Source organism: Carya illinoinensis, chromosome 4 (assembly GCF_018687715.1).
Source record: "Carya illinoinensis cultivar Pawnee chromosome 4, C.illinoinensisPawnee_v1, whole genome shotgun sequence".
NCBI lineage: Eukaryota > Viridiplantae > Streptophyta > Magnoliopsida > Fagales > Juglandaceae > Carya > Carya illinoinensis.
In genome coordinates this window covers 6,512,193-6,540,181 of record NC_056755.1, presented here as the reverse complement: position 1 = coordinate 6,540,181, position 27,989 = coordinate 6,512,193, and the positions used below count along the sequence as shown (strand labels likewise).

At 36.9% G+C, this 27,989-nt stretch overlaps 5 protein-coding genes and 1 non-coding gene across 8 annotated transcripts; 3 read left to right on the top strand and 3 right to left on the bottom strand.

Moving 5' to 3' along the window:
• Positions 1 to 5,351: 5,351 nt before the first annotated feature.
• On the top strand, positions 5,352 to 6,045 carry LOC122308254 (stamen-specific protein FIL1-like). Its single transcript, XM_043121474.1, has 2 exons — positions 5,352 to 5,692; positions 5,797 to 6,045. Exons 1-2 carry the CDS (start codon positions 5,404 to 5,406, stop codon positions 5,805 to 5,807), a joined length of 300 nt encoding a protein of 99 aa, XP_042977408.1. The 5' UTR covers positions 5,352 to 5,403; the 3' UTR covers positions 5,808 to 6,045.
• Positions 6,046 to 8,171: 2,126 nt separating this feature from the next.
• LOC122307664 (protein IQ-DOMAIN 23-like) lies at positions 8,172 to 12,776 on the top strand. Its single transcript, XM_043120695.1, has 4 exons — positions 8,172 to 8,695; positions 10,229 to 10,429; positions 11,151 to 11,228; positions 11,820 to 12,776. The coding sequence occupies exons 1-4, from the start codon at positions 8,351 to 8,353 to the stop codon at positions 12,564 to 12,566; spliced, it is 1,371 nt and encodes a 456-aa protein (XP_042976629.1). The 5' UTR covers positions 8,172 to 8,350; the 3' UTR covers positions 12,567 to 12,776.
• Positions 12,777 to 14,545: 1,769 nt separating this feature from the next.
• Positions 14,546 to 15,603, bottom strand: LOC122306944 (putative non-specific lipid-transfer protein 14). The gene is made up of 2 exons (XM_043119524.1): positions 15,091 to 15,603; positions 14,546 to 14,823 (listed from the first exon to the last, which is right to left on the bottom strand). The coding sequence occupies exons 1-2, from the start codon at positions 15,456 to 15,458 to the stop codon at positions 14,814 to 14,816; spliced, it is 378 nt and encodes a 125-aa protein (XP_042975458.1). The 5' UTR covers positions 15,459 to 15,603; the 3' UTR covers positions 14,546 to 14,813.
• A 59-nt stretch (positions 15,604 to 15,662) lies between these two features.
• On the top strand, positions 15,663 to 15,736 carry TRNAV-AAC. The gene has a single exon. It is a non-coding gene; the product is annotated as a tRNA-Val (tRNA).
• Positions 15,696 to 17,813, bottom strand: LOC122306943. 3 transcript variants are annotated; one of them, XM_043119521.1, is made up of 2 exons: positions 16,508 to 17,813; positions 15,696 to 16,005 (listed from the first exon to the last, which is right to left on the bottom strand). In XM_043119521.1, the coding sequence occupies exons 1-2, from the start codon at positions 17,276 to 17,278 to the stop codon at positions 15,889 to 15,891; spliced, it is 888 nt and encodes a 295-aa protein (XP_042975455.1). In that variant the 5' UTR covers positions 17,279 to 17,813; the 3' UTR covers positions 15,696 to 15,888. The 3 variants fall into 3 exon arrangements, with proteins under 3 accessions (XP_042975455.1, XP_042975456.1, XP_042975457.1); XM_043119522.1 differs by having other exon boundaries at positions 15,696 to 16,013; positions 16,508 to 17,804; XM_043119523.1 differs by lacking the exon at positions 15,696 to 16,005 and adding an exon at positions 16,020 to 16,395 and having other exon boundaries at positions 16,508 to 17,808.
• Positions 17,814 to 22,678: 4,865 nt separating this feature from the next.
• Positions 22,679 to 26,221, bottom strand: LOC122308345 (RHOMBOID-like protein 2). Its single transcript, XM_043121616.1, has 5 exons — positions 25,734 to 26,221; positions 24,453 to 24,616; positions 23,889 to 24,052; positions 23,425 to 23,663; positions 22,679 to 23,003 (listed from the first exon to the last, which is right to left on the bottom strand). Exons 1-5 carry the CDS (start codon positions 26,039 to 26,041, stop codon positions 22,889 to 22,891), a joined length of 990 nt encoding a protein of 329 aa, XP_042977550.1. The 5' UTR covers positions 26,042 to 26,221; the 3' UTR covers positions 22,679 to 22,888.
• Between the last annotated feature and the right edge of the window lie 1,768 nt (positions 26,222 to 27,989).

Below are 27,989 nucleotides of genomic sequence, written 5' to 3'. Positions count from 1 at the left end.
AAAAAATCCAAGGGATCATAATCTGTAACAGTACTACTACGCCCAATTGATGCACTAGCTTCACCGCTCTGAGTTTTGTTAGCACTAGTTACGCACCCACCACCAAACTCTACATATGCCTCATACAAATATTCCTTATCCCTCTTGAGAAGTGCAACAAATTCCTCACCCTTCTCTTCAACCAATGTTTTCTTGAACCAATATGCTTGAGTAATCAATTTGAACCACGGATCAAGAATAGCAGCAATAAACAACAACCAATTTATTTTTTCAAGATCACCCCAATATTTATTATACTTTGTCTTCATTCTGAAAGCCATTGAACTCAAACATCGATTACTATTGTCACAAAAATTATTTAAGTGTTTATGAATGACAATAAACTCTTGGACATAAATATTTGATATGACATATAGTGTATCAGAAATGTGCAATGTAACACCATAAAATATTTGAAGAAACTTAGAAAAGTTTCTTATGGTCTCCCAATCATCTAGCCCAGGAGCTCCTAGACCCTTTTTCCCATGTCCATCCTCAGACAAATAAACTCGTGAGTAGGGATCTTCATCAAGCAAAAGTTGGAAGATTTTTTGATACTTTTCAGCCACGTCCAACATAAAAAAAGTTGAATTCCATCTAGTAGGCATGTCAACAGTCAAAAAATTAGAGCATTGAACTTTTGACCTATCAACACAAGATTTGAAAATGGCAAGTCTTTGGGGAGAAGACTTCACATACTTAATCAAATTTCGAACCCTTACAATTGAGTCATCAACATCTTTCAAACCTTCACTCACAATAAGGTTTAAGATGTGTGCCGTATACCTCATGTGAATAAACTTGTAACTTGCAACAGAATTCGCAATTCCTATTTCCCTTGTTCTCAACCAATCAATAGTGGAATCGTTAGAGATAACATTACCCACTGTAATTGTGAGGATTTTGTTAATGTCCCAATCAAGCATACACTCCTCCAACTCCCTCCCAATCGTTGCCCCCTTATGGTCACTAATTCGAACAAATGAAATGATCCGCTTATGCAACTTCCAATTATTATTAATGAAGTGAGCGGTCACACACATGTAATTAATATTTTGGATAGAAGTCCAAGTGTCGGTGGTCAAACATACTCTTTGTTTGGTGGTCAAAAACATTTTCTTCAAACTATCATTCTCTCTCAAGAATACCCTTATACAGTCACGCATTACAGTAAATCGAGAAGTAATAGGAAGCCTTGGATCAAGGGCTTTAACAAATTCCCGAAACCCTTATCCCTCAACACATCTAAATGGTAGCTCATCCACTATCACCATCCTAGTAAGGGCAGCTCGAATTTTTTTCTCATTATATTTGGCCATCCCTAAGGTCTTCTCCCCTTCCCCTCCTTCACTTCTTACTTCCGGTACCAAGAATGTTTGACTCTTGTCCAACTTACTCTTACGATTTTTGGGGCAAAGTTGAATGTGTGTTCTCATAGCAGAAGTGCCTTGCCTTTTGAGATGGCATTTTCATTGCCTATGACAATGATTACAAGTAGCCACAGGCTCTTCAGAATCACAATCGTGCACTCTTGTGAAGTGGGACCATATTTCAGACCTATTCTTAGGATTTTTACTACCAGGTGGAGGACGAGAGGTAGAATGGAAGACACTAGGAGTGCCTACCGAAGAGTCTATTGATTCGCTAGAGTCATCAATTATTGGATTGAGAATATCAATCGGTTGTTCTGGGGTTGGGATGCCGAGACAAGATGCACCTATAGATGTAGGAGTGTTTATGCCTTCCATATCCATGATTTAATAACTAAAACTGTAAAACACAACAAAATATCCATTTAGCACAGCCTCACTTCATTATAGATATTCCAAAGCATCCTATACATAATATTTTATTTTCACAAATAGTATACTAATTAACAAACAGAACTAGTTTCACAAAATATATGCCATATAAAATAAATTGCATTAAACACAAAAATAATATCTATATGAACTTAGGCTTATTCACAATTCAAACTTCATTAGCATTATCATAAACAATGAAAAATCTAATACATCAACAAACAAACAAACTAATTAACAACGAAATCTGCCCATTCATAATATAAAAAAAAAAAACAAATCAACAACCAAATCTAAGTAATTCATTCATTCACTACCTGCCCATTCAAAAAAAAAAAAAAAAAAGGTTTTGTACAGGTTTTGAAGCTGTGAGATCAGGACCACATAATATAATTTCTTTCACACTATTTTTTGTCATTTTCAATATACTTGACCTTTGAAAACTTGATTAGTTATTAGAAAATGATATCTCTTGCACACATCTATGTGTCTAGTTTTCTATTCACACCACAAATGATAAGAGGTCATTTAGAGGTCTACAACTTTGCCGATAAAAAAAAAAAAAATGAAGATCAAGAAGAAGAGAGCTATAGTACATTAGCATTGATCAGCATGTCTGAGTTCCATAAAGACAAGGAAAGAAATTCATGTAATTAGGTTGTCCCAAGCATATATATATATTGATGAAAATCCGACATGTTTTCTTAATTATTGTATAATATAATATATATGGGCAGACGACACTTTGGGTCTTATATAAGAGAAATTTTAGTTCAAATAAATAAGCTTAACTCAAGTACACAGAATATATACAAATAAGAAACACATACTTACAAGCTAAAACAGAAAAATAACTAAAGCAAAACATTACAATCATTCCAGTTCCTTACAAGATTTTTGTTAAGGCTTTACTTCAACACAACATCCAAACTTACCGAAATGCACAACGAGAAGTGGGGAAAATTTATTTCATAGGTTCTATCCACCACAAATCAGCACACAACAATCCTAAAATCCATAACTATCCAGCGATTCCAGCACACAAATAATCCTAACATCTACAACTATCCAGCAATTTCAGCACACAAACAAGCTTAATATCCACAATTATCAAGAAAATGAACAAAAATAATGCAAAAATAGTTAAGATATAAAAAGTAGAGAGAGAGAGAGAGAGAGAGAGAGAGAGAGAGAGAGAGGCACGTCGGTTTTGCAAAGAATGGGCTTTCAGAGGGGCGACAGAGGTCGGAGGGGCGACGGCACGACAATGGGTTACGGGATGTCAGCCTGTTGCGTACAGTTCAGATGAGAGGTGAGAGTTCTGATTTCTGAAGAGTGAAGACTGAGATGAAAGGTGAGAGAGAGCGATTTGGCGAAGGGGAAGGGGAGGAAATTGGGGGGGAAGGCTAAAGGAGGAGGGAAACCTAATACAAAGCACTGAAACGGCCCCATTTGGGGTAATTTTAACCCTAAACGGCGCCGTTTCAGTGACAGATATTTGAAAAAAAATAAAGAGTTGCATGAAAACCCAGTTTCTAATAATGGCGCCGTTTACCACTTTCTATTTCTAAATTCTACTTCTAAACAATAAAAATAAATTAATAAGTAAGTAAAAATATATTTAAGTTAGTTAAAATAAAATTAAGTAACACTTTAATGTGTATTATTTAATTAACTCACTAAAAAAATCACTAGTTAATTGTTACTTTATTAATTATTACTAACTTAGAGAGTTAGTTATATATTAGAAATTTGACAATTTTTTTTTTATTGTTTTTATATCCAAGGGAATATATTTAATACTTATGTAATTATATTGTGATATTAATTTAATATATATATATAACTAATAGTATACTATTATATATATTATATTAGTAATATACTAATACTAATACTATTAGTCTATTAATATATAGTAAATTAGTAATATTTATTAACTTATTTACTATAGTCTAATAACTAGATAGTCTAGATGTAATAACTAGTAACTAATAATATGTAATAACACTAGTTACACTAGTACTAATAGATAATAACTTAAAGATATTAATTTAATATATATTAACTAATACTATACTATTATATATATTATATGTTAGTAATACACTAATACTAATACTATTAGTCTATTAATATATAGTAAATTAGTAATATTTATTAACTTATTTACTATAGTCTAATAACTAGATAGTCTAGATGTAATAACTAGTAACTAATAATATGTGATAACACTAGTTACACTAGTACTAATAGATAATAACTTAAAGATATTAATTTAATATATATAACTAATAGTATACTATTATATATATTAGTAATTTACTATATACTAATAGTCTAATACTATTAGTCTATTAGTATATAGTAAATTAGTAATATTTATTAACTTATTTACAATAAGTTTATAACTAATAACTAGTGCTAATTACTAGTATATTATTGAATTTAACTAATGATGTTACTACATAAGATATAGTTATATAAAATCTATATAATCAATTTTAATTTTTATACATTAGTATTACATGCTATTATAAATTTATTATTTATATATTAGTGTTATATGTTATATTATACATTAGTATTACAATGTTACATATTATTAAGCATTTTAGTATTTATACATTAATATTACATGTTATTATATTTATATTTATATGACTAATATATAGAAAAACACATATATATTTTATAAAATATGTACATTAGTGGAGTGAAGTTGGAGTCAGAGTCAGATTTTCAGATTTTTGCTCAATCCTATATATTAGCATCATTGATCCCCTTCAAACAAAAATCAAATTATCTTCTTTTATCTCATTTCGTATAATTATTATAATTTTTTTTTAATTTTCATATAAAATATAATAAATAATTTAAAATTTTTAAATAAAATTAATATTAAAAAATTATATCATAAAAATATTTTATTTAATTTTAATCTAACAAAATACGCTTTTGTCGGGTTGGGTGAAAACACCATGCAAGAGAAAAGATAAGTCAAACAAGAGGAAAAATTGTATGGTACTCAAGTCTCAGAGTAGGGGCGGGGGCGGGGTACTTTTCCCCCAAATTGAAAATTCGTCCGACATAATTTATAAATTTATAATTTGCCACATATCTTTAGAATATTGAAAAAGTACATACTTTTACATGTTCGAGAAACACACGTACAGGGCCAAATTTGACATTTGCTTTAAATCCAAGCTGCTAATGATCCCACGTAAACCTGCAGGTCAGGATCAGTAATTGTATGGGAATTGAAGGGGTTGATTTTGTTAATAATATGAATATCTCCTCATACAATATTAATCATGAATTCCATTGATTTGAGTCATACCAAAAGTACTTTTACTCCTAATTAATATAACGCATAACCCCAAGAGCATGGCGAACCTAATATATTGCAAATTAGGCGACTCATGCATGTAATGCCTCACCTTTTACCCTTCTTCAACACTTTAAGAGTACTATAAAATGGACCTAATACCCTAAAAACATTAAACGTAGAATCTAAAGAACATAGTGCTTGTAGTTGTCAAGAAGGCAAAAGTGATCAGTTATGGCAGTAGTCCTCAAGTCCCTCGTCTCTCTCAGCTCTCTGGTTGCAGTTCTGATGCTCGTGGCACTTGCTGTGCAGACCCAGACAGCTCAGGCACAGACGAGCTGCTCTGCTGAGCTAAGCAACCTCAACGTGTGCGCACCCTATGTGGTGCCAGGTGCAGCCAACGTGGTTCCTAGTTCTGACTGCTGCAGTGCACTCCAATCAGTGCAACACGACTGCCTCTGCAGCACTCTGAGGATCGCTTCCCAGCTTCCGGCTCAATGCAATGTCCCTGCCGTCTCTTGTGGTACGTACTAATTGATGATCTCCCAATAATTTCTTTCATATATATGCGGTTTCATAATCGACACACACTTCATACATATATTCTACATTTGATCCAAAATGCAGGTATAAACTAGAGAATTGGGTGCATGGACGCGAGACTTGAACGTCATCGATGGAATAATGTTGAAGTTTAACCATCTTGCCTTTATTTTCCTTTTTGTTTCTTTTTTCCTCTTTGTCCCTAGCTAGTGATGCCTTCTGACCAGCTTAATTGGATCACTCATCATCAGTCAGAAGCTGTATGGGCATCCAACAGATGATCAGAACTATGGCATTATAATGAAATAAAGAATTATATATACTTTTGCTTAAGAGGAATCATGAATTAATACTTTTTATTTTTTTATTTATAATTACCAATCAGGCGATCAGGGGGAAATTAAAAATACTAGTTGATTAATTATTATTTAATTCCGAGTAATAACTTAAAATAGTAAATAAACTATTGTCACGTTAGATAAATCAACAGCTAGCAGCAGCGTACGTATCTCATGATATGTTAGCACATAAGACCAGAAATTAAAAACCACAAACAAATGCAAAAGAGAAAAGAAAGGAAAAGAAAATGTGTACGCACAATTAATAAGTTTCTCGATCGTAGGTGTGAAAGCAAACTAGAATTACGAGACTTGAAGATCATATATATCGTCTACACGTACGGACTGCCTCTTATATTTTCTCCATATCTATGACTTCATTGATTGGATTGGCCCTACAATAAACGTAAGTAGTAATTATATGTATTGACATATATGATATATGAGAAATGATTCAATAGAGAAGTTTTATATAAATTTTTGTAAAAAAAGTACACTACTTAAAATAAAATATATAAATTTTATTTATTTATTAATGAGACTACTTTTTTTATAAAAAAATTTATATAGAATTTATGTATTTGAAACTTATATCTACCATTACTTATAATATATATATATATATACACATCCATGCACGCGGTATCTTAATTTTAAAATCACATGAACATTTTCCAAAAGTTCCAAATTCCGAGGGGCTTGATCCACGAGTAGGAATGTGAGAATTTCCTCGCAAACAAATTCAAAGGAATCCTGCGTATCTATGTGATCTGTCCGTGGGTTTGGAATCTTGGAGGTGAAGAAAACAGGAGATGGAAAAACAACTCGATCTTTCTCTGTGATGGGAAGAAAACATAAATTAATTAGTTGGTGGATGCGAATGGAAGTCATCCTTGCTTGCATAGGCTACGTGTGGATAAGAAAAAAGGATCGAAAATGACGTACGCGGCTACGTACGTGCCGAGTTTACAAGTAAAGTTTAGCAGTTGAAAATAGTCAACCAACAGTACCCTTCTGTTTTGACAGTCAACCTTCGATGCCGACCTCTGCCACCACGCCCGTCTTTCTTTGCCCTCGTCGGCAGGCAATTCCTTTTATGCTTTGATGTCGCTCGTCCCTTGTATTCATCGAGTCATGACTCATTACCCAATCAATTCCATCACCATCACCTTTCGCTCATATGATGTTGTGTATTAGAATATTTTCAAAATATTCTATTATTATTAATTATTAATTATTAATTATTTTATTATTGTTGGGAATGGACCGAATAAACAAAGGCTAAGTTGAAGCAAACAATAGCGGAAGCAACAAAAGAAATGACAATCACACAAAGAACACCAAGATTTAAGTGGTTCAGCTCAATGTGAGCCTACGTCCACTGTCGGGGTCGGTTTCAAACGATTTCACTATGAACAAAAGATGGAGTACAAGAGTATTGATCACACAAAATCCTTAATCCTAAAGCCCCAATACACTCAATGGACTCTTAGGATTGTATACAAAAGGATTCTCAAAACTCTCTCAAGCTGGCTGCTGAAGGGCTCTTCAAAATGAAGAGAAAATGATGTATTTATAGGACAAGGCGCTAGTCAGAATATTCGCTTGAGCGGACGTCGAGCGGAGTGTCGAGCGCACGTTAGGGTTGCATTCTCGCTCGAGCGGACAGTCGAGCGGAGGTCGAGCGAAACTCTCTGGAAGATTTCGCTCGAGCGGACTGTCGAGCGGAGGTCGAGCGGAACTCTCTGGATGAGTTCGCTCGAGCGTCGCTCGAGCGGAAGTCGAGCGGCACTGTAGCGGCACTGTAGCAAACCTCAAAAAACACATTTTCAACAGGAAATCAAGCCAAACTCAACAATTATTATTATTATTTATAAAATACCTCAAGTTATCTCACTACCCAGACGAAGGTGGGATCAACATTTGTAGCAAGGGATTGACAAGATTTGACTGACAATCAACTAAGTTTCAAATTCAATGTGACACTTAAATCCAACATGCAATATCCATTATTCACTGCACTGGAAACTGGTGCGCGTGCTACCCAACTCTTGAATCGCGCGTCTGTCGACCTCGTTACATCTCCCACTACCCCACTCGATGAGTACTATAAGCCGAGCCCAACTCTCAGAACTTGGTTGCCTTGCAGTCGTAAGCTACTTCCCCAATACTCGCCGTCTTCTTCTTCCTTAACGCCTTTTTCTCTTTGCTTTTGTATTAAGAACCAACTTCCCATATAAACCCCATGCTCTCTACTCCCATACCTTCGAAGCTCTGATCCCAAACCACCCCCCTTCCAAATGGGCTTTCTCCGACAACTCTTCGGCTTCCGCACCAGAAATCCCAAGAAGGAAAAGAAGAGGCGGAGCTTCAGCGTCGGATCCCCAGACCACGGTAATACCCAAGCGACGCCGTCTCGAATATATCTCGACTCTTCTTCCACCGACCTGGACCCCAACAAGCACGCCATAGCCGTTGCCGCAGCCACTGCTGCGGTGGCGGAGGCTGCGCTCGCGGCCGCCCATGCGGCAGCAGAGGTCGTCAGGCTTACAAGAACCACTAGCTCCGTCGGTTGTGGGAGTCGTCGGCGGTGGACGGAGGACTTTGCGGCCGTTAAGATACAATCAGCTTTCCGTGGCTATCTGGTTAGTAATCGTTTGCTTCTTTCCGTTTCGAATTGGTTTCATTATTTTCCTACTTTCGATTGAAAAAAAAAAACTGGTTTTAATTTTCCTCCCTGATTCTCTAATCAGCCAAACACGGATCAGGAAATATTTTTTGGAAGCTTCGTGCGCATTAGAGGAAATTTACTTAAAACAAATAAAAAATAAAATAAAAAGATGATAGAAATATTGGCATGGCATGTGGGCACAAGAGTTTTGCCGATAGATAGCAGTGGACGAGTCATTTCGCTATCAGACATGAGGATCCACTCTGTGCTTTACCGTCTTACATGAAGTGTACTTCGGTGAAGCTCAAATTTCGGGAGTTGTACGTGTGACCTTTTCTCACACGTGTGTACTCGGCCTTTTGTCCTGTTCGTCCATCTCACCCTAGTACCTTCCTAGGGCTGGACTCGTGGACGATTCAAATCTCTCATGTTACTTGCAGGTATTGTGTGTAAAAAAGCAGAGATCAAAATTATTGAGGTGCCGGTTTTGTTTTTTGGATTCTATCTCTGGGAGGCAGAGAATGTCTGTTACCTTAGAAAAGGTTGTCCCTGGTCCTGTACGTGAAAGTGTCTCATGCTCTTATCCCATCAATTCCAGCTTGGCTGATGGGCCTAGTGCTCAGTATATAAGAAGTGCAACGAGTAACACTTGTACTACTAGGAATGATTCCTTCGTTTTTTCATGTTTAGTTTTTGAATGTCAAGTTTACAATCAATTCTTTGTATTAAGCCCTAAATTCAAAGTTAGAACTTGACCTAGCTCGGTGTTGAATTTTGTGACCTATGACTTTACATCCATTTTTAAAAAGTGCGTTGGAATTAGAGTAATCATATGGCCTTTTTCCCGGTGTTTCTTTTCGTGGCTTGACGTTTCATTTACTTATTTATTTTTGGGTATGATTTTCCAATTGGATAAAGAGACTTGGTAGGTAATGCTTGAATAGTCGGTGGGCTTAGGGGTATTGATCAAGGTCCCTGAAATTTTTGGTGTTATTGCCTATGGTTTTGGATCACAAAATCGAAATACTAATTCCACTAGATTCTTCACTTTAGCTGTTAGCACTGCTGGCTCTTGCTGTGGATGTCACCTTGTGATCAGAGCTGATTTATAATAAATGCTTACTTTTAGCGAGGGTGTGTCCCCAAGAGAGAAAAGAGAGAGAGAATGATTTCATTCACAATACTCTGCCCTTTTAAATTTACGTGCTACTCTGGTTCAAGCTAGCCTTTTTCAAGTTTCTACTCTCCCGCCCCACCATTGCTTGACTTTGGAAGCTTTCCAGGCTTTTTTTTAATATATTTAATTGAGTGAGCGTTTTCAAGGGGAGAAAGAGAAGGAAATCTGAATCCCCAATAATTTTGTTACTTTTTTGAGGTTTGAATCTTTTACCAATCCCTAATAAAATGGTCACTGAGTTTTATTATTATGCATCATAGAGGTTTGATTTATTTAGTTTGGGGTGGTAGGTAATTAAGCTTTAGTTGTTGACTTTTGAGGAATTTGAAGGCAAGGAGGGCACTCAAGGCACTGAAAGCATTGGTGAAACTTCAAGCATTAGTAAGAGGGCACATGGTGAGAAAGCAAACTGCTGACATGCTGAAGCGCATGCAGACATTGGTCCGAGTGCAGGCCCGAGCACGTGCAAGTCGCGCACACCTGTCAGAATCCTTGCATTCTAGCAGCAAGTCCTCCCTCTTGCGGCGCCCTGTAAGTAAGCTTTTCATTCAGTTATTAGACTATAATAGAGAAATTTTGTTTATATGCTTCTCATGGGCTTACATCAGAGTTTCACATTTTGCAATAATTCATGGCATCTTTCAAACTGCAAATCCAGTTGAATTTGAAAATCTAATCAACTAGGATTCCATGAAAATAAAATAAAAAAAGACGAAAAAAATCCAAGAATGAATCAGTTTGTCCTCAGAATTTCATCTTTTGCAATTAATCATATCACTGATTTTGGATTGAAAGGGGAGCTTTCCAAAGAATATGGGGACAAATACTTGTATTTTTTTGAAAAAAGGAAAGGAATACGAGGATGGTTCTGTGCCTCTGGTCAACAGAAAGGTGCAAGTCAAATTGAGCATCAATCATGCTCATGCAATTAAAAATTCCTTTTGTTAGGTTAAAATTGATCAAATGAATTGTTTAGTGATTTGTACAAGTTCTTCAGAGCAAAATTAGTTGCTGACACTTGTGCATGTAAAAGTTGAGCATATCAGATCCATACTTATGAACATAGATAATGAAAGTAAAGATAAAGTTTCTGTACTCTTTCCACTGAATTATGAACATAGATAATGAAAGTAAAGATAAAGTTTCTGTAGCTCTTTCCACTGAAAGGAGTAATGTTTTCACTAGTAAATGTCAGGATTTGATTTCTGTGTGGTTTTAGGTGATGTTCATTTTCTGTTACATCTGTTTTCAGGTTCCTGCAACTCCTGACTTGAATGGTGGTCCCCTTCGTGCTTATAGTAGCAAATTTGATGGCTCGTCAATCTTTAAGGTATTTGGTTTGTGTAACAAATCTTGTAAAGACATCTGATGCTCTCCTATTAAATGTTTTTTTTAAGAGCAATTTCAAGACATTGTGAATTCAAATTACCATTATTTCCCTTCTATGAATTGGGACTTTCAGAATCAACAAAATTTTTATGTTTTGTTCCCCAAAGATTATTGCTCTTTTTGGCTCTGTGTTGATCTCGGTAATGATGAACGTAAGGGAAGAAAATATCATTACATTGCTCAAGAAATTACTCTTTTAGATTTTCTTTTAACAATACATAATACACATATATTTATATGTTGTTATCTTTATGCACTATTTCTGAACTCTAAATGGAGCTTAGCTTATCCTTGAGGGCAAGTATTGGATGACCAGCTTTGTATTGGAACAATTTTTAACTGTGAACTTTCCCAGGGTTTCTTTAGGGAAAAATTTGAAACTTGATGTTCAAATGGATACAATAGTTATAAAATTCTAGCATGAAGATTCAGTTTGGAATACTCTTGACTTTGCTTTTAATGATGGTCTGGATGGCTATAAAGCTTCTATCGCACTGAAAATTAATTGCACTCTTCTGTTCTACCCACACAGAGATGTAGTTCGAATTCAAACTTCAGGGACGTCATCGACCCAGACAAACCACATGTTGGTTCGAACTGGTTGGACCGTTGGATGGAAGAAAGCTTACGGAACAACCGTCGAGACATTTCATTAAGAAATGGGCATACTGATGATGAGAAGAGTGACAAGATTCTTGAAGTAGATACTTGGAAGCCGCATTTGAACTCCCAAAAAAGTAACAGAAACTTTCAGACATCACAGCATGCTTTTGCTTCTGATTTAAACAAAGACAGGTTTATGAGATACGACTCTCCATCAAAATACTCAACAAAAGCTTCAAACTCAGTTCCTTTTCAGGCTACAGGGGAGTTTATGTCTCTGAGCTCACTAAAAATAGGAAAAGACGGAGCAACAATAAGAACTGCTGAGAACAGCCCACAGGTGTATTCTGCGTCATCTAGGCCTGGACATAATGCCAGAAGAGGTCCTTTCACACCCACGAGGAGTGAGTGCGCGTGGGGCTTTTTTAGTGGGTACTCGGGTCATCCAAACTACATGGCAAATACAGAATCATCTCGGGCTAAAGTTAGATCACAGAGTGCCCCAAGGCAAAGGCTCGAGTTTGAAAATTTTGGTTCAACCAGGAGTTCTGTTCAGGGGTTTTGGGATGCAGGGAGTAACTCAGATAGAGCCTTTTCCCACCAAACTGACTACAGGAACAAAACTTATCCAGATTCTAGCCGCTTGAGCAGACTTTGGAGTTCTAATTTAAGGTGATGCCACATATTTCATAAATTTTTTGTTCAGTCGATGTATGGTCGAAATAACTAGATTTGTAACTGTGCGAACATGAGCTTGTATCTGTTCTTGCACGATCAAACATGTGGACGCTCAATGTTCTTACCTATGTATTCAAACATAATCTTAGCTGTGCTCCAACTTGTATACTTATTAATCTGTGCAATGAATGCTCTTTTCTTTTTTATATGTAAATATTGCCTCTAGAAATGCTAGCCTACTTGGAGACGTTTAATGTGTTCCAGACGGCTCTAACATTGTGGTTCTAACTTAAAATGCCTCTGGGATCACTACACCACTTTCCATTTCAGGCAATGACTGCTTTCTATCCATGTTTGTGATATCAATTCTGCTTCGATCACCAACTCAAGGTTTTTATTAAAGTTGCTTCAAATTCCTAGTTTTTATGTTGGCATGGAGGAAAGATTTTCCTTGTTCCATAAGTACTTTGGTATTTTCTCAATCAGAAATAAAAATTGGAGCTTATAAGCAATTGAAGATTATGCTAGTATTCTTGGCGCATAGGCACCGTAACTCATTTCTTTTGTTAAAGGGTGCAGTGATGCATTTAATCTAGGGGTGAGGAAGGGTTTAGCTAAGATGTAGACAAGGATCAAAGCGAGCTGGACGTGGGAGGGAAAAGAAAACTTTGTTTGGCTGACTAGAAACTCACACAGTCGTACATCAATCAAATAAGTAGTTGAAAGTAAGCATCGTACCTTACAGTGGTTTAAAACATCGTCGTACCTTACAGAGATGTTAAAGCCAGGAACTTCAGAAGACCAATGTTTTTGCATGTGGTAGCTAGGAATCCACGAGGAGAGCATATTTTTCATAAATTCTTCGGCCAATCCGTTCTGTTTTGTTGTTTTCCTGTTGTCCCATCTCATCAATTTAACGTCTGGAATGTGGGTACCACTTAGACTGAAACACACCATCAACGTCAGTATGTAATCAAATGATTATAAAGTTTTGAAACTTTACAAACATTTTTAGTATCGTTCCTTGAATTAAAGCTTTTTTTACTTAAATATTTTTTATTTATTTTTTTCATTTTTAATCCAATTTGCATTGGACCCCATTCTGATTTCATGAAGATTATATCCTCTCACCAATTTACTTTCGGTGGCCTATGTGGTTACTTGCCCCCATCACTAGTTTGTCCTGAATATAGCTAAACAGAGGGACAAGAAATTGCATTCCATTATAAGGACAACATTAATGTTGCAATATTTCTAGTGCGCAGATCGAAACAAATGCAACCTTGGATACTCGCTACAAGCCATACAGTTTTAAACTAATGATCTGGCTTGCTCATGAGAGTGATGTAGAAAGAAAAATTTAGGTACATCCCAAAACTGCGAAACATTGAGCGATGTTGCATGTATATTATATATATATATATATATATAATTATATTATACCCTTGTTGGCTCCTTCTGACTGCAATTTTGGCCCCTTTCAATTATAATAAAAAAAAAAAAAAAAAAAAAAAAAAAAAGCATATAGCTTTGCCTGTAGTGTTTGGATCACGTGAAAAATCAAAACTTTATTGGGTAACCTTAAGTTTGATGTTTTTTACTTCAAATTTGATTTGATATATCAGAATAGCATAATTGCTTATATGTCCCAAGATCACTTCACTTTTGCAATAATAATGAATTGAATCACTAAGCTTTAGAACTGTTTCCCATTATTTCTTGAAAGCAAACAGTTGAATTGGTTTTTTATTATTAGACGCAGATCGAGATAAGACCATGATGTTGTGCAATGTGGGTGGGGGGGCCAGCACGTACCGAATTGATTAGGATTGAGCTTGAGCCCAATTATCATTTTGTATAAAAGCTTGTTGGCATGGGTTCATGAATCAAACTCATGCACTTGTAAATTTGATTCTTTCGCAGTTAATCATATGTATTGTGATGAAGTCTAGCTATAATAATAAACTTTTACGAGACTTGCGTAAATATAATATTTCAATCTATAAAGCAGAAGGGTTACATAAGATCATGACCATATCATCAAATTCGCCATTTATACAAGCATGTCCTAGCAGCTGGTACATTACATAAGGCTACAAGCATCACTTATTATTTCAATCACTAACAGACGAGAAAATGAATAATCCTTCCTCTCTTCTTTCTTTCTATGCAGCTGAAGACAGCATTCCTTATTTGGTGTCTTCAGCATATTCTTCGATCCCACTTCATTTTTTATAACCACAAATCAAGGTACGCTGCATTATTCATGTAAGAAGCTAGCGTTAGAAACCCTTCAATAATAATAAGAAAATAATGCATTAAATGGCCTAGCTAGCAGTACAATTTATAAAATCATTTCCTTTTCTTTATATTGTCAAATTACTGTTGTCTGCTTACTTAATTGGTGCAGCAGTTATGGGCCAAAAGGTCAGACAGTGAGTGCATGCATGCACGTACGTACGTAAGTGTGTGCGTGCTCTGTGAGAGTGAAAGAAGAGAACAGATCAAGAGAGAAAAATCACAAGCTGCAATCGGTATTTGGATCGATTGTGAAGCCCAGAGAGACTCCGCAAGAGCCAGACAAGGTGGCAATAGCTGTGGCATTGGGATTGTAGGTGGTAATGAGGCCCATCATGCACCTACAAATCAATCTTCGATTATCCGTAGAGTCAGCAATCACGTTCAGGCTCATCATGGCATCGCAACATGGCGATCCAGGAAATGGGTCTGGAGAACCATAAGTCATGAAAGTAGAGCAAGATGAGGCTAGTCCTGTCACAGCTGAGCACTCAGACGTTGCAGCAGATACTGCTGATATTGCCAATGATATCACCATTAATAGCAACATAATCGCTTGTGCTTTTGGGCTAACCATTTGATTGATTCCCATGATCACTTTTCCGACTTGCTTTTACTGTATATTACTCATAAGTAATTGAGAATCCCAGAAAAATATAGAATGCTTCTTTATAGGAGAAATTGAAGATGTTGGGTGGTTGTGCAACGAAGAGTGCGTGCTCTTCATCAAGTTGGTGTGATTTCATCTATTGGTAAAAATTGTTATAATTGCAAATCCTGGCCCTGACACAGATATGGTGTCGTGGTGTAGTTGGTTATCACGTCAGTCTAACACACTGAAGGTCTCCCGTTCGAGTCCGGGCGACGCCATCTTTTTATTAAAAAATATTTCTGTTATTTCTAATACATACAGATGACGATTGGATGAACTAATGATGGCACAATCCAAATGTTGTGAGTAGAAGCACATAGAGGAATGACCAATTTCTACAACAGTCATGCATTTACAAAGGAGGACAAGCTTAATTTTCTCCACAATTCCGTCTACAGGTCTGGACACAGGACACGCAGTGACACCAATGGCAATTGTCATTCCCATTCTCTCCTCCCGGAAAAGCATCACCAATGCAACTCCAAACCTGCATCACTTTACGAACAGAAACAATTCAAGTTGGTTTTTGTTCAGTTCATCATAACTGACATTGATAATTGACAACAGAGAAGCCTTAAGAAAGAAAGAAGTTCAAGAACAGAGTTGACATGCAGAAATTCAAGAAATAGCAGCTCTTAGAAACAAAAGAAGAAGATTTTATTGAAAAAATAAAAATAAAAAATAAGAGAACACTTGTGTGAAAGAAGAATAGCAAGCAGAGAAACAGAGAGATGAGAGACTCAGAATCCTTTGACATTTGATCGAACATGCACCGGGCAAGCAAGACCACGTAAAGCCAGAAGATAAAATCTCCCAGCTGCATCCAACACACAATACGCCACCACATCTCTTTAGAGATCAAAAACCAGAAGCATCACTGACAAACGCAATAGCGAAAACAACAGAAACCTTTTCTAGTCATCAAGAACTCATCTACGGGTTAATCAATACCAAAAATTGCAGCGAACCAATTAGCTTGCCTCATTTACCTGAAGCAGCTTGCCCAGGGCCTCCACGTTATCTAGGTGACAACTTGGACATGCACATCTCCTCTGCAACTCCTCACCGAGGGAAGCACACGTGACTTCCAGTTCAGAAGTCTGCCTGGTCATGTCATGCAATGTTTTCGTTACTTCCAGTATTACTTCCATCAGAGATACCTTCTTCTCGTGATCAACCAACTCCTGCTGGAACTTCTTTTGAAGATCCTGCTCCGCTTGGTATTCTTCTTCCTCTTTACTTATTTGAGAGATTGTATGGGACAGTGTATCCTCCATAGTTTTTAAAGCAACTTCAGTGACTTCCTCCGCATGTTTGTGTTCTGCTTCTGCTGCAGTTCCAACATGATTTTCATAGTGAAAATTACAAGCAATTGTCTCTTGGAATTTCCTTATCATAGTGTTAAGCTTACACATTTGTCCTATAAACTCATCTCGCGAAGCTCCTTCTTTAACCTTAAGAGCATCTAGATCAGATCCAACAGAGGATATCTCGTCCTGAATCAGACATATTCTAGCGTCTAGGGTCTGAATCGAATGATCGTTCAAAGCATTTTCAACTTCGTAGCCTCTAAGCTCTTGCTCAACGGTTTCTTTCGCACGCTTGGCGTCTTCAAGCTCTGCATTTGCTACGTCGAGCTCAGAGCGAACCTCTTCGATTCGCTTCTTTAAGCCAATAACTCTTCTCTCTCCTTGCGATTTTTCAGTGGCAAAGTCTCGGATTAGAGTTAGGAGTTGCTTCCGAGTGTCGCCTCCCGCCATGGCTTTTGAGAGGTCAAGAAACAGAGTCGGGGGAGAGAGATTGCCGAGAGACGAAACGAAAATGGGGTGAAATTGGTACGGATGAGCTCTATTTATAGAAGAGCTAAAGCTAACTGCGATAGATTAAGTGATGGTCTGGTTTTACTGGAAGGAAAAAGGAGCAGGGCAACGATGGCGATGAAGAGAATTCTCGGTTATTTCATTACATTGCCTTCTTCGTAATCTGTACAGTAGCCTATACATACAAGAGAAATAAATCAACTGACTATACAATATTGCCCCCAATCATTTACACAGCCCAAAATATCACTATCTTGGGCATGTAGTGGTGTTGCGCTCTCTGTTCTATTCTTTTTGTGAAGCAGCTGATGTAGTGGTGTTGCGTTCTCTGTTCTGCTCTATTTGTGTGGCAGCTGATGTAGTGGTGTTGCTCTCTCAGTTTTGCTCTTTTTGTGTGGCAGCTGACTCATCATTTATCAATATCCCACGCATGATGGAGAATAGATGTTTTCTATTCCCATCTTGGACAAAAGAAAGCCAAGTTGAGTGGAAGGGAGTGCCTTGGCGAAGACATTTGCAAGTTGAAGTGAAGAATGAATATGGCAAATGCGTAAAAAATCAGATTGAATTTTGCCACGAATGAGATAACAATCGATCTCGATGTGTTTAGTATGCTTGTGAAACACCGGATTTGCTGCAATATGTATGGCAGCCTAATCGCAATAGAGATCAACTGGAAGAGAGATCAAGATGTGCAAGTCTTGTAAAATGTAAGAGAGCCATTGCAGTTCACAAGAAGTAGTTGTCATGACTCAATACTCAACTTCAGCATAGGAGCAAGAGACCACAATTTGCTTCTTTAAATGCCATGAGATCAATGAGGAGCCAAGGAAGATACAAAAGCCCGTGATGGAGTGGTGAGAATCGAGACAGGAGGCCCAATCTGAGTCGGTATATCCTTGGAGGATGAAAGGAGGAGCTGGAGGGAAAAAGGAGTCCCTGACCAGGTCTATTCTTGAGGTAGCGAAGAACCTAGTGAGTTGCATGTTGATGTGAGGAAATAGGAGAAGTCATAAATTGACTTAAAATGTGGACAATGTAGCTTATATATGGGCGAGTAATTGTGAGATAAATTAATCGGCCAATCAAACGTCGATAAGGGAGAGGATCCGAGAAAGGCTTTCCATCATCCATTCGAAGCTTCAAATTTTGTTTCATTGGCAACTTGAGTGATTGAGTATTGAGAACACCAGCATCATATAATATATCAAGAATATACTGCCGTTAACAAATATATATACCCTTGGAAGAACGAGCCACTTCAATTTCAAGGAAATAACGAAGATTACCAAGACATTTAATTCGAAAATGCTCACGGAGAAATGACTGAAGAGCAGCAATGCAGTCCATGTTTGAGCTGGCCACAATGATGTCATCAACATAGACGAGAAGTGCAATGAAAGAGCCATTTTGTAGCCGAGTAAAGAGGCTGTGATCAGCCTTAGATTGCTGGAATCCAAAAGTGAGTAAGGCTTGAGAAAACTTGGAATATAATTGTTGTGGGGCTTGTTTTAAGTCATAAAAACTCTTGTGTAAGTGGCACACCTGATTTGGGGATCCTTTGAAATAACCAAGGGGTTTGCGCATAAAAACTTCTTCTTCCAAATCACCATAGAGGAAGGCATTTTGAACATCAAATTGCCTAAGAAACCAGCCTTTGATAGAGGTAACTGCTAACAATTGGGAAAGGTAGCCTACTGCACATTCTCTATTATTTACACACAGAAGATATTTCACCTCAAGCTTTAGTCCATACTTTTTCACAGCATTTTATGGTTCCAAATATTTCAGCTTCGGTTCAACCACTCAACAATGCTCATAATTTATGACACTGTAGATTAGGTCACCCTTCCCATTCTCACATGTTACACATACATGATACCAATGTAACTACTCATATGAATATCAATGAAAATTTACCTTGTCTTACTTGTCCTCTTGCCAAACAAACACGGCTCTTATTTCCTTCTCGCACTAATTCTACTTGCTTTGATATTGTTCACTGTGATTTACAGGGACCACACCACATTTCATACCACAATGGTTCTTCATTTTTCCTCACAATTGTTGACGACTTCTCTCATTGCACTTGGGCGTATATTCTGAAAAATAAATATGATGCGCGTCCTTGTTTGAAATCATTTTGTAATCTGATTGTCACTCAATTTAATACAAGAATTTAAATCTTGCATAGTGACAATGGCCTGGAATTTTCCATGACTGACTTCTATTCTGAATATAACATAATTCATCAAACCTCTCGTGTCGAGACCCCCCAACATCAAAAGAAAGCATCGCCATGTCCTTCAAGTGGCTTGTGCATTGCGTTTCCAATCAAGAATACCATTAGAATTCTGGTTTGCTTGTGTTCTTACAGCCACCTACTTAATAAATCGTATTCCCACCCCTCTTCTTCACAACAAGACTCCTTATGAAGTCATATTCAATAAACGTCCCTCCTACTCACATCTTCATGTCTTTGGGTGTCTTGCCTTTGCTTCCACCACCTCCCACCATCATCATAAATTCGATCCTCGTAGTCGACATTGTGTCTTTATTGGCTATCCTTTTGGTGTAAAAGGGTATCGGCTCCTTGACCTCCGGCTACTTGACCTCAACACCCATAAAATTTTCATTTTAAGGGACGTTATCTTTCATGAAACTCTATTTCCTTTCCAAACTCTCTCTTTACTTCCCACGTCATCCACTCCCTCCCCTTCTTCCTTTTTCCCCAATTTTCAATTACTTGATCCAGACTCAATACCAGCAAACTCTCGACCCACTCAACAACACACAGCCACTCATACACCTGCTTCATCTCTCATTGACACATCCACAACACCCCATCCTCCTTCAATTCGTAGGTCTACTCGCTCTCATTGCCCTCCCCCTCATTTAAGTGACTTTATATGCTCTCCACCAATGGTCCCCCCACTTCCCAAACAATGTAGCTTAACTCAATGTCAAAGACATGTAACAATGCTGCCTCCTCATCTTTGTCCACGACAAGGCCCTGCAACTCATGTAAACCATTTCCTCTATCTTCTTCTATTTTCTTTCATAAACTTTCTTCATCTTATCATTCTTTTATTTCTACTTTGTCTGCCACACCTGAACCCATGTCTTATGGAGAAGCTGCCAAGTGTCCTCATTGGTGTGAGGCTATGAATTCTAAAATATCTGCCCTTGAACTCAATCACACTTGGTCACTTGTGAGAAAGGCCATGTATAAAGCAAACATTAGAGAAAAACATGAGACAACAATTCACTTGTTTGGCAAGTTTAGCCATACACAACAAACTAAAATAGAAATTGGGAGCACATAAAACGTCATGAAAGAGAAGAGTTGTTGTCACTTGCACGGTACCAATGTGAGTAACAGTAGCTACTTCACCATTTGGGAGTTTAACAAAATTGGACATGGTGGATGTTATTGTGGTGAAGAAGGAGGGCTTGCAGATCATATGGTCTGTAGCCCCCATGTCAATGATCCAAGGTTGAGAAGTAGAGGAAAAAGAAGACAAACACAAAAAGATACCAGCAGCTGATGAAATATAGTGTTGATTTAGAGGAGCTGTTTGAAGTTGGTTTACAGATGGAGAAGCAGTCGAGCTCTTATTGTGTAGCAAGGTTATAAACTCTTGATATTGCTCTTTAGTCAACACCATGTTTGGGTCATTGTTGGGTTGCCGAAGAAGGTGCTTCCTTGGAGACAGCATTGAGACGTGGCTTGTGATACTTGTGTCCAGGCGGATAGCCATGAAGCTTGTAGCAACGCTCGGCAGTGTGTCCAATCATCTCACAATGAGTACAGATGGAGGCTGTGGCATTTCTAGATTTGAAGCATTGGGCCAAAGTATGGCCTGTGATTTTACAATGAGTGCAGTAAGGCTTGTTTCGCTTGGGAGAAAATGGAAATGTTCTATGAGCAACCAACGCAATATTCTCAACTGGAGGAGCAGAAGTGATGAGATGATGACGCTCTTGTTGTAGAATGTAGGAAAATACCTTGTTGACAGGTGGTAGAGGTTCAATTATAATAATCTAGTCACGAACATTTGTAAACGAGTCATGGAGACCCATTAGAAATTGGATCACACAATCTCGTTGCTATCGTCAGAAATGACTTCCGTTGAGACACACAAGCAAATAGGTAGGGGCTCATAAAGGGAGAGTTCATCTCAGATGGATTTAAGTTTGCCATAGTAGGTGTTGACCGTATCTGTTTCTTGCTACAAATTGGCAAGGGTTTTCTTCAATTCATAGATACGAGAACCATTTTGAGGGGAGAAACGCTCTTGCAGTTGAAGCCACAATTCATATGCATCATCAACAAATGCAACCGATGGACAAAGGGGTAGACTGATAGCATTGTGAAGCTAGGGCACAAGCATATTGTTCCCACAATGAGAGAAGGATTGCAAAGGTAGAGGGAGGTTTGGCAATGGTTCCATCAAGAAATCCGAGTTTATTCTTTGCTCGAAGTGCTTGTTGAATGGATCTGGACCAAGTGGAGTAATTCTCGGTAGTGAGGTGTTTCATGACCAGAAAAGTACTTGGATTATCAGAGGTTTCTAGTCAGTATGGTTTGTTTGGGTTGCTGAAATCGGTAAGGTTGAGAGTGGAAGTTTTGCCCTGGGGCTCTGATGCCATGATAGATTAAGTGAAAGTCTGGTTTTACAGTAAGGAAAAAGGAGTAGAGCAACGATGGTGATGAAGAGAATTCTCTGTTATTTCATTACACTGCCTTCTTTGTAATCTGTACAATAGCCTATATAAACAAGAGAAATAATAACAATCTATACATGAAAATCAACTGAATATACAATATTGCCCCCAAGCATTTATACAACCCAAAATATCACTATCCTTCTGTTGAGAATCTATTGGGCATGTAGTGGTTTTGTGCTCTCTGTTTTGCTCTTTTTGTGTGGCAGCTGACTCATCATTCATCAATAAACTGACTAACGAATTATACAACCAAACCAACAAACTTTACAGCTAATAGCTTGAAGCAAAGATAATAATGGCAGCTCTATTATTCCCCGTTATCGTTAGACAACAAAGTAGATTATCGTATCTATACGCTTTATAGTTTTTATTAATCATATCTTATAAGCTCAAATTTGAATTTTTGAATCATATTATTAAAATTTGATTGCATATCTGTCTTCTTTTTCAATTCAATTTCTGGCATTACTTTTTGATTTTGCGTCCGATTCAATTCCTGATTAGGCTACTTTATCACCTGGGAAATATATGTCTCTGAGCTCCAAAACTAGTTCCTGTTTAGGAGGTCTATCCCACAAAAAGATCAAGATCTTAAACCAAACAAGCAGATACAACAAAAATGGCTGACACTCGGATAACGATTCCATAAACCATGCCACAATACAAATGTTGAGTAGAAGCATATATATTACACTCTTTAATGCCCAAGGTGCTATGAAGTATACATAGAGGAAAGATCAATTTCTAAAACAGCTATGCATTTACTTTACATAAGAGGAAGAAAGGCCCCATAGGAGGGGGAAGGCCATCCTAAGAAGCTTAATTTTCTCCACAATTCCATCTGGAGGTCGGGACACAGGACAAGTAGTGACACCAGTGGCAATGATCATTCCCATTCTCACCCCGGAAAAGCATCACCAATGCGACTGCAAACCTGCATCATTTAAGAACACAAACAGTTCAAGTTGGTTCAACATAACTACCATTGATGGTTGATAACATTGAAAAATGAAAGTAAAGTCCTGGCTACTTTTTGTCCTATTATTTTTAGTTTTTATGTATAATTGGATTACATAGCTAGGTAAGCCCAGAATAAAATGTGAGCTCCTACAAAAATATAAAAGGAACAGTCAACAGAGTATCGAATGAATGGTTAGCAGAATGGAATAGCTTCTGTCTTTGTGATCCCCTATTGCCACCCAAAACACCAATATTCAATGAGATGATTAGCTTCTAATGGAAGTGCACATTCAGATGATATGGTCAAAAGTCTTTTATCTTTCATTTCCCCACATCCTCAAAACCTTACGAATTGATAAGTATCAATTATTTTAATTATTGGAAGAATAACTTACCCAACAATCAGTAGAGCAAGGGAAATAAGCCACAATACATATTGGTAAGCCTTGTATTTGGATTTGACATGAAGATTCCGCTGCTCTAACCACCCAAACTGAGGACGAGGAAGCAATACAAAGCCAAGGAGGAAACCTGACAGAAATCCACCGATGTGCGCGTAATTATCAACATGTGGCAATATCCCAATGCCAAGGTTGATGACAATGATGACCAGAAGTGTGATCAGCGCTGCAGCCTATAGAAGAACTTAAGTAGGGAGAATTAGAAAGAGAAACTGAACATGATTACTTGAACAAAGATGCAAAGCCATTAGCCCTTTCAAGCTAGGTTCAAAGTATGCCAGCTTGCTAGTAACATCTAGCAAAGGCCAAATATTATGGAAAAATTTGAAAGCATAACCATGACTAACTTAGATCTTGTATGTAACCAGCTCTGCAATATACAGGAGCAATTGGCTAACCTTGTTGCTATAAATAGTCCAGTTTGTAATAAGTTCAGAGAGCATCGCTCCAAGAAGCCCAAAAAGAGCGCCAGAGGCACCAACAGAGATGTTGTTTCTAATGAATAGAGAAGAAATTATGCTCCCACCAAAACCTGATAACATGTAAACTATTCCGATCCGAACTGCCAATTCCAAAACAATATATCAGCAGTCATTGGATTGTTGAAAAAACAATAAATAAAAAAAATACTTATAAGGTTGGATAAACTCCTTCCTGTAAATAACTTTAAGAGCGCATATACATCAAGGGCAAGACCTTATTTAACGAATACCATATTTGCAAAATCAATTCTGTAGATTTTAATGGAAAAGCAAATGAAAAAGGAACAAATAAGAAGCAAAAAAGCATTCGTCTTGGATGGGTGGTCTAATATAAAAGATAATGGATTGCTTTGGTGACATAAGCTATTGATAATCACACAATGTTTTCGGAATTTAATTTACTCTCCGGTAGTCAGCAATAATATGTTACTTATGTAAAAGCCTCAGCATTAATTTAAAACACAATAATGAGCAACATACCAAACCCAAATTGTTGTTCTAGGCGTATGCCAATGAACACCAGGCTCAACATGTTTGCAACCAGATGAATAACACCAGCATGCAACCAGATGCAGGTGACAAGTCTCCATCCTTGATGTTTCTGGACGACCCTAGTCCACTTAAGTGCCCCCATCTTCTCCAATCTTCAAGAATTAGAAAGAGTAAAAGGGCAAAAAAAAAAAGGTTCAGCTGAACCATTTTCTTCCCAAATGAAGGAAAGAACATGGAGATAATTGAAAATGTCAGTATTTTGATCAGAAATTCTATCTAATGCAACCAAAATCTCATCCGTGGTTCTTTGAAGATTGAAACTTCCACCTCACGATGCACAAGAATATGATTTACTGCTTGAAAATATAGAGGAAAAGAAAACATCCTGCAAATTATTTCAATCAGAAATTCTATCTAGTAATACCCAAAACTTCCTGTAACCCACAAAGAAATTGCATAACAGTGATTCTACCGCAGAGGAGTCAAGGAGAGCCGTTGCTGTGAAGTCAGCAAATTTCCATCCAAATCATTTAACCAAATCATAGACGCTTACAGTTTAAGCAGGTAAGGGATCATACGGTATTGAGAAAACAAGGAGATTTGAGTACCAATGTATTACCAAAACACAACTGCACAAGATTCCACTAACTCCACCAAAAGTTTCACATTTTCACGAACAAAAGTCAAAACAGTAAAAAACCTTTGAAAATGGCACTCCAAGTCCAAGTAATTTAAATTCACGCCACATAGACGGAATTAAACTAAAAAATCCTGAAAGAACAAACATCTATAAAAAAAAAAGGCGGACAGAGCTACCGGTAGCCACCGAAGATCACTTCATTAAAGAAGAGACACAGTTTACTGTTCGGTCAAAAATCGAAAAGACTAACAAGCACTAACAATCCCAATTTCATTCCAGAGCAATCCCCAATATACAAATATCAGAAACTGAAACAAAAATATAGATTTTATCAATAAAAACCAGAAAATCTGTCATGGGTTAGAAGCATCAGCAGGAGAAGAGAACCTATTCTATAACTTCACCCTAATACAGCGCCCCCCCCCCCAAAACCCCAACCACACCACCACCCACCCAAGTTGATCGATCACACACAGCAGGAGTGTCAATTTTTTAGCAGAATGACAACCCATGCGGAAAAAACCAGAAATTCAGAGTTGGGTGACAAAAAATAGATCACAAAATCACGCTCATACAAACAAACTAAGATATGATTTTTTTTTTTTTTTTTTAAGAAATTACATCCTTACGTTGCAGAAGAAGGTCCAAATAACGGATTCTCCTTGATAGGCTGGAACGAGAAGCGCCCAAGAAACCTGGCCACGCACTTCCCCTGAAAGCCAAGATTGTGCTTGGGACAATTGTTTATGTACATGACCACAAGGAACATGGCCACGTTCGCCACCACAAACATGGGGATCAGCCAAGAGGTCCATTGGGTCTCCGAATCATCAATCAGAAAGGAAGAAGAAGGGGCTGAGTAGCCGCTGTCGTTTACTCTGCTTTTCACTTCCCCAGTTCGTCCTCCTCCTCTGTTTTCAGGATCTTCACCACGCATTCTCTCTCTCTCTCTCTCTCTCTCTCTCTCTCTCTCTCTCTCTCTACAATTCTGCGTCAGGAGTGTGGGTTCGAGAATATTGGAGAGGTTGGATGGAGTTGGTGTGAAGGGTTTAATGGAGGAGTTGGAGATGTGTGAGTGGGCGAGGAATTTCTGGTTTTCTTAACCGTTACTGTTAGTGGGAGGAGCTGCTTATATTTGCTTTGGCATGGGAACAAGCTGTCATACTCTCTCGGTCTTATAACTTTTTTATTTAAATATTTTTTACAATTTAAACAAATTTATGAGGAACTAATATCAAATAAAATTTAATATTATTTTCTAATTTAAAAAAGATTAATAATAGGATTAAGAGTTACACACAATTAGCATCGAAAATTAAAATTTTCACTTATTAGCTATTAATTATTTTAAAAAATATTATTTTTTTTTTAAATTTTAGCTGTATATATAAATCTATAATTTTTTTTTAATAAAAAATATTTGTTTGGAACCTTTTTAATAGCTGGCAACAAATAATGTGATAATACATGCAAAGTGACGTGCGGTTGGCATTAATGTTATTCCTTTTCAGGGACAAATGGACTGCCACGCAAACTATGTATTATATTGTATATCGAAGTTAATTCCATTCTCAAGGAATAACATGCTTTTCCTTTTTCCAAATCTCATTGGAAATTCCTCTATAAATTCCTATAAGAACTGCTCTTTCTTGATGCCTAACTATTGCACTATAATATCAGCATATGCTCCTCCCAAACTTGCACAAAAATGGACAATTCCGGATTTTATTCTCTCTTTGTTTCATCTTTCTTTGTAATAATATCTTTTACGCATTTTTTTTTTTTATGAAATATCAGTATAGATGTGCTCCACATCATTGATATGACATAATTTAATTTATAAGATAAGTTTAATTAGTTGTATCGACTTGCAAGTAGAAAGATTCCAGGCATAAATTGATCTCACTAAAAACTCAAAACCCTTATTCTTTTGAACCCATTAACCTTTACTCTTTTGAAATAGCTAGCTGCGTGCTGCATGCTTCTCTTTCCTATTGGTGACATGAACCCATGAGTTGAGAGTATATTTATTCTTGGGTGCATTTATGTGATTTGCCTAAACCAAGAAACGTTGATAATTAATGATGGATGTTGGACATGCCAAATTACGGAATCATGCGCGCATCTTCCTCCATTTTCCTTTAGGGTGTGCTTAGTTAGTAGGCAAGAATATTTCAAGTAATTGGGAGGCATCACTAAACCGTGATTTTCGATCAACTGAAAACAAACGCAATATTATTACAGAAATTCGTAATATATATATATATTAAAAGTAAAATAGACTAAAATATATAGAAAAAAAATCAAATAATATGTTAAGATGACCTTTAAAAGAAGAGAAAATAAATCATAGAAAATTGTAAAATTATTCCGATTGCATTTTCTCAAATGTCTCATCTCAATTTAATCTAATTATTTTAAATTAAGTCTAACATCTAAACACACAACTCTTAAATAACTAAAATCATCTCAACTTAAAATTTCTTTATACATGGGACCTAAAACATTTTTCAACTAAACATATCTTTATATGTAGGACCTATAATATCATTTTTCAACTTTTTATAAATACATTTAAATTCATCTTAACATCCAAACACATTTAAACTCATCTTAAGTGGACTCCATAAATTCACTTTACCATCTCAACTCATCACTATTTATAAAGAACTCAACTCATTTCAACTCAGCTTAATATCCAAACGAAGCTATCACGTAAATAATATTCTATTTAATTACTATATTTCTAACTCTTCCTCAATCATGCAAGAAATGATGTAGAATAAAGTGAGAAAGCAAATATTGGTTCAATGAAAGCTAGAATAACAATATTACATGCATGAAAGCTTTTATTTTTTGAAAAAGAAGGTAGACTTTCTTTTATT